Source organism: Salmo salar, chromosome 25 (assembly GCF_965601325.2).
Source record: "Salmo salar chromosome 25, fSalSal1, whole genome shotgun sequence".
Taxonomy (NCBI): Eukaryota; Metazoa; Chordata; class Actinopteri; order Salmoniformes; family Salmonidae; genus Salmo; species Salmo salar.
The window spans coordinates 32,663,855-32,670,203 of NC_138315.1; the positions used below are offsets into that span (position 1 = coordinate 32,663,855).

Genomic DNA, 6,349 nt, shown 5'->3' on the forward strand with positions numbered 1-6,349 from the left:
TGGGGTTCAAACTTTATTTATTTTTTTCCCCCTCTTCAAACATTTCTGATCCAAAAAGGATAAACTAGTGAGGTAAAAGTGCTGAGAAATGAGTATGATCATCAACGTCCTCACCATTGCAGTCAATCAAAGCAGACAGAATGCAAGACCTCACACACAGCAAGAATTTCATCTTTCACTTAACCCACATATACAAACAAAGTATCTGCTGCAAATTCCAAAACTCAATGCAAAAATAGTCAACGGTCACATTCCAAAAAAGATTAGACTTGCTCTTTGGAAAAGGACACTTAAACCATAACACATTCAGGCAGGGTAAGGGACAGGTAGTGAAAGATACAGGATTTACACCCATTCAATATCAGTAGGTCTTCAGCCCTGGTTGTGTAGCGCTAATGGGCTGCTGGTTCTGGCTCAAAGCTTAATTGATTCATCACTTTGCATGGTGGTAAACATATCTGGGAATGACTGAGCGTCTCTCCATTAGAGATGGCGTCTCACCTGAATAAAGCGAGACAAGGGGACTTTCCACCTGAATGAAGTTAATCAATTAAGCAATGCCGTGAAACAAAAAAAACCCACACAATACCAAGTTTGAAGACCACCTGCTCCAAATGCCACAAGCTTTAAAAAAATGGTCTCAGCACAGAGAGAAAGACAGACACAGATCTCTAATATACACCAGAGGGAGTCATACCAAATATAGGAATCTGGTGGCCAAGATGGGGGCACAATACAAAAACAGGTTCAGAAAGTTCACACCCCACCCCCCAAAAAGTATAGAAACAGCCCTTCAACACATTTTACCTCCCTGAGAACCAGCTCACCTCCCACATTCAGATTCCTTCAGAGCGCATGTTCATGTACACTCTCCGCTAGCTGGGTTGAGTAAGTCAAGGCCTCTAAAGTGCTTCCATAGAGTGGGGTGTACAAGTCATTTGACCTCAGTTATCATGCACTACCTGTCAGTGTTGCTTTGGATAAATTGAAGGGGGTAAGGGGGCTAAAATGCATACAGCATGACAAAGAAATACTGGAATGACTAGACAGCCAAATTACAGATGTTTTGGGGTTGGGTTTAGGAAGAAAAATAACTTCATGTAACAAAAAAATTATAATAAAGGCTATAGCCGTAATTCAATGCCAGTGTCTAAACCCATAAATGACAATTTCTACCCAATGCAAATGACACCAAACCCACCCCCCCCAAAAAAGCAAATATTGCAAACTGAGCCAATTCCCTCTTCTACCCCTCACCCCACCTCCCAAAAACAAATCCTGCCAAAATATGAAGGCACTTCAGTTGCTGGTTCAGACTTTGGCCCACACTGAATGTGCCCACATGGTGACTAAATCTAAGCTAAAGCTAACCCAGGTTAAAAGCAGTGTCTACGTTTTGTTTTGGGCTGCTGAGCCAGCTCAACGTGCCCTGAGCCAGGGGTGTGACAGCTCCAGAGAAGACCATGCTGGCTGACCACCCCCCAAAATCACCCCCACCCCTGTGAACAGGGCAGAACCACATCCTACCCCTTTTCTGGAAGTACACATTAGGTTTGCAGAAGTTATTCCCTGGGTTTGGTTGGACAGAAACACTTAGAGAACAGTTGGCTTACTGGACTAAATTAAAATGGAGAGGTCAGTCGAAAGGAACATGGTAGGGGGCAATTTCTAAACGGGGTTTAAAGTTTGAAGGGGGACTGGGATGCCTGTCGTAGATTGAGTACAACTTCTGTCATATAAATCAAAAAGCGTGAGGTCTAAATTGAAAACGGAATTTCATACATTACATTTAGTTGAATGTGCTAGGCAAGCAGCCATGTTCCCCTGTCCTCCCATGACCAGAAAACAGTTCACACCTGCCCCCAGCAAACCCTTAGAGGGTGGTGGAGAGTGGAGCGGAAAGTGAGTAAGTCCTCGCACATGTAAGGGGGCAGTGACACACAACCCTCTTCCTTACCCTCCCACAATAATTATAAACCGCTGTTAAAGCTATTGGGTAGCCTGCACCAGACTGGGATCCCATTTCAGCCATTGCGAAGCCTGCAAGGGGCTCCAGACCCTGCCAAGTGGGGCTCCTTTTAAGGAACGGGACAGTAGCTCCCTGCCTCTCAGATTAGATTCCAGGAAGAGAGGAAGGCCCTGTCCTGCCCTCTGAATGAGCCTACAGTATAGAACCCACCAGGTGGACCATGAACACTGACAATTTGGAAGTAGTTTAAAAGAAAATAGTAACTCCCCACAACATACATTAGCCCAGACCGGAGGGCAAATAAAGGCCCAAACAGTCACTGTATGGGGGTGCTTGTCAATACTCATTCATGGTGTCCTCTCCTAGTCTCCTTTCAAGCATTAACACAAACAGGTGAAAGGTTTGGATAGGCTTTCTACAGTTCTATTTGACCTGTTGCATGGAGGAGAGGACACAAGGAGAGGAAGCCACTTTACACCCTACATAGTATACACTCAAATCCAGTCGTGACTGAATAAAGTTCAAAAAAAAGAAATAAAGAATGTCTAAACAGATTTCCGAGGCTGTCACCAACATTCAGTGGAAAATACAATTTACACATTCTTCTCTACAAAGTCTACACTGCACAGGCACTCTGGCCGCTAGAGAACACTGCTGTGCTGGTAATATGACTTTCCCAATTTACACCTTTGATTTAAAACAAAATGAGCAGTTCCTTTGCCTCCCTTTTACCTTGGATGCCTTCTAAAGGAAATGAAGACAGTCATCTCACTAATAGAAAAATCCCCAAACACTGATGAGCAAACCCCTACTGCGCATCAGGAAGCTAAACATCTATGTCAGCTCAGGAATCATTTCACATTTTTTTATGCTCGTTTTTGGTCACTACACAAATAACATTCTGCACCACCAGTCTTTTTTCACATTTCTTAAATACACACAACCCAAATACACAATTTCCCCCCCCTTTCTATTAAGATGGACCAAATATACTTAACATCAGGGGAAGAAAGACAGTAAGGCACCAAGGACAACGCATTATTGAATCAGGACGTTAATTCGAAACTCAGATTAGGGAAAAAAGGGGGGGGGAACAAAAACATTGCAATATGAAAAAAGGCAAAATAACATGAATCCAAATAACACTTAAATATCACTTTGGATCAAATTATCTTGACACCTCTGTAGATAAGGAATGAGAAGGGAGTCCAAAAAACAAACAAACCACTTATCCATTTAAATAGATCCTTTATGACCAGAGGGAAATCCCAGGTATGGCCCAATTTATGTTTATGGGGAGGGGGGGGCCCTATTTATCTATTTTTTTTTCATATTTTTTCCTCAAAGCAGCAGTCTTCCCTTGTGTGTTTTTCAGTTACATGGCAGCCATGTTGGAATGTTCTGGTTACACGAGGCCACGTAGTAGTTGCTAAAGTTGTGGTCTCGGACGTAGGGTGCCGGCTGGTAGTAGCAGGTGACGCTAGAGGCGTCGGGAATGGCGTTCTGCTCAGCCAGCACCCTGAAGGCTGTCAGTGAGATGAGGTTGAGGGTCTGCCGCCTCTCGTGGCCCATGAGGCACACCGTGCTCTCGTTGACCACACGCCGCAGGATCATGAGGTAGTCATACTTGCTCTTCTCCTCGCCCACAAAGTGACTCTGCAGGTAGGCCTCCAGCTTGCGCTGCTGCTCGCCAATGTCGGGGAAGTCAATGAAGAAGCGGGAGCACATGTAGCGCTCCAGGCCCTTGAACTCCTCCTCCGAGGTGGGCCGGAAGTCTCTTACCAGCAAGTTGCAGTACTTGAGCAGGCCCCCGCCACGGATCTCCTCTGGCCGCTTGGTGGCAATCAGCTTGTTCATGAGGTGATCCAGAGACGCGCCAAAGTCCCCGTACACACTCTCGCCCACCACGGTGGGGTGGAAGTGGCGAGACATGGGGTTCTCCGGCGAAAAGTCGTAGTAGGTGAGCAGTGAGTCCAGCACGATCTGGAACGAGTCCACGCTGAACTCAAACTGCCGGCGGATAGAGTCCACAAATTTGAGCTCCACATTGCGTCCATTGTTGTTGGAGAGGGAGATGAGGCTCCAGCGGTCCTGCTCAGTGTACACCTTGACCAGCTTCTGAACATAGGCCTCCTTCAGAGTCATGGGGGTGATCTTCTCCTTGTTCACCCCCTCAGGGAGGAAGTCCAGCAGGGTGCCCAGCACCACATCTTTGACCAGCTGGAACCCTGACTCCTGGGGCAGGTCCACCCTGAAGATGACGTCCAGGTCCTTGTAGCTCCAGCCAATGTCCTGCACCAGCACGTGGCTGGCCGTAGAGCCGTTCAGACGGACGTCTTTCACTTTAATCCCCCTTAGCTGCAGCCGGGTGCGCACCATCTGCACAATGTCCTTCAGCCGCACCTCCAGAGTGGGGAAGTTCCCTCGGCCATGGACGGGCACCACCTCTGTCAGGACCTCATTAAGACGGCTCACCTGGTCCCAGCTCAGCACGCTGTGGGACACACTCTCACTAGTGCTCATAGTGGACTCTGCCTTGTTAGCCATCTCCTAAGTGTATTTAAATTAACTAGGACAGAAAAGGTGAAGAAAAAGCACAATTAGTTTGAGATACAAGAAAATTACAGTAGTTTCTGAACCCACGGAACATGTATTTGTCTGGGATGAGATGCCAAAACAGAATGCACTGGAATTCCTGCCTTTGTGATGACTTGGGCATGATACATCACTGATGTAGGCTAGCTATAATAATATAAATAATTACGGTTACGTCAAACCAAATAGATGGTGTGTGCCAATTATGACATGAGCATGGTGGTCATTCATGACACACTTGATTACAAATAGCAGTAATGAAATGCAGAATGATCACGATACATATAAAAAATAATTGTAAAAAATTGTGCAACTCACGTTAATCTACAAAATAATACCTCCCTGAACTTCTAGAACAGTCAGACAACATGCTTTCATTCGAGAACTAGCTAACTAAGTAGTAGAGGAAAATGAAAAAGTGCTCCCGAGAGCAATATTTTGGATGTCGCGAACATAGTGTTTCCATTTTTTTAAATAATAAAGCAATGAAATACTTTCAATGTTAAGCCTAACGTAACAATGTACATTTAATTTCGGGGTGGTGGGATTATTTCTAATACATCTGCGAAGTATTTACATTTGGGGAAAGAATGAATCCATGAATAACAGCAACAATTCAATATTACAAATTGACTGCCTAGTTAATTTTTGTTTTACAACAAGCGTCAGTGTAGTTGAATCTGAAAATCGACAGTACTGGCTCGTGCTACATACCAGCCAGCCAGATACTATACCTGGCAGACAACTAACTGTAAAAGTATCTAGTAAAAAGCACTTCAAGCAAAAGCAAACTATGTAAAAAAAAAAAGAATAAAAAAAGAATAGTTTCATACAAAAGATAGGCAGCTACAGCCTGTAAAATGTATAAACTAAACATGTAATAAGTTAACTGCTCGCGAGCCTAAAATGTAACGTTATATCTCACAAACAGGCACGTCAAACAGTTTGGTTTGCAAGGATATAGATGACCAAGGATTTAGCTAGCAAAAGGGAGCACACAAACACTGAATTAGCTAATATGAAAAATATACATACGGTTATAAATATCTTCTCAAGGCATTCAAATTGCACAAGAATAAGATGTTAACTGAGCATTCGTGCGGAGACTTCAATTAATCCCCTCGTGTGTCAAACTAAAATTTCAGCGCTTGTAGCTACGCATTAACTAAAGAAACGCCTTCTTATAAATGGAAGATCAATTGACTGAACAGCCCTCGACAATGTCGCACTACAATGTACCTTATCTATTCACAGAAACCTAGCTAGCTTCAGATGAATCAATACAAATTAGAATACAAAATATTTACCAATAATCGTGCTTCAAATACCACAGCATTGGCAGCCTTGGATTTTTAAAACAACTAACTAGCTAGGCTTCCTATTTGATGATATTAATACGCTGAGCGAAGCCCTTGATTGGTCAGGGAGGTTTTTGTGTTGCCAAGTTACCAGTAGCGTCTTTTACGTTCATTCGATATCTTAGTTGAACAACTTTACACATTGATTTACCAAATTTAACAGACATTTTATAGCTACATTTGCTGCACTCCACTCTCCTGAACAAAACTAAGTTCTTCCTTTTTGAACTGTTATGTTATTTATGGAAATGGTTAGTAGGGCATTGATTTGCAATTTTTGAAAACCATCAAACCTGGTTGCTTTGGTAATCTAGCTATTTGAAAAGTAGTCTGTTTTTTTTTAAGTGGCAAATCTCCATGGAAAGGAAAAAAGCCCTGGAAATAAATTAAGCATTGACACTAGCCATCCAGCCATTCATAACATGCA

The 6,349-nt window shown here is 43.5% G+C and overlaps 1 protein-coding gene across 2 annotated transcripts; it reads right to left on the bottom strand.

Moving 5' to 3' along the window:
- Positions 1 to 6,080, bottom strand: tent5c (terminal nucleotidyltransferase 5C). 2 transcript variants are annotated; one of them, XM_014174070.3, is made up of 2 exons: positions 5,872 to 6,080; positions 1 to 4,538 (listed from the first exon to the last, which is right to left on the bottom strand). In XM_014174070.3, exon 2 carries the CDS (start codon positions 4,514 to 4,516, stop codon positions 3,341 to 3,343), a length of 1,176 nt encoding a protein of 391 aa, XP_014029545.1. In that variant the 5' UTR covers positions 4,517 to 4,538; positions 5,872 to 6,080; the 3' UTR covers positions 1 to 3,340. The 2 variants fall into 2 exon arrangements, with proteins under 2 accessions (XP_014029545.1, XP_014029546.1); XM_014174071.3 differs by lacking the exon at positions 5,872 to 6,080 and adding an exon at positions 5,600 to 5,819.
- Between the last annotated feature and the right edge of the window lie 269 nt (positions 6,081 to 6,349).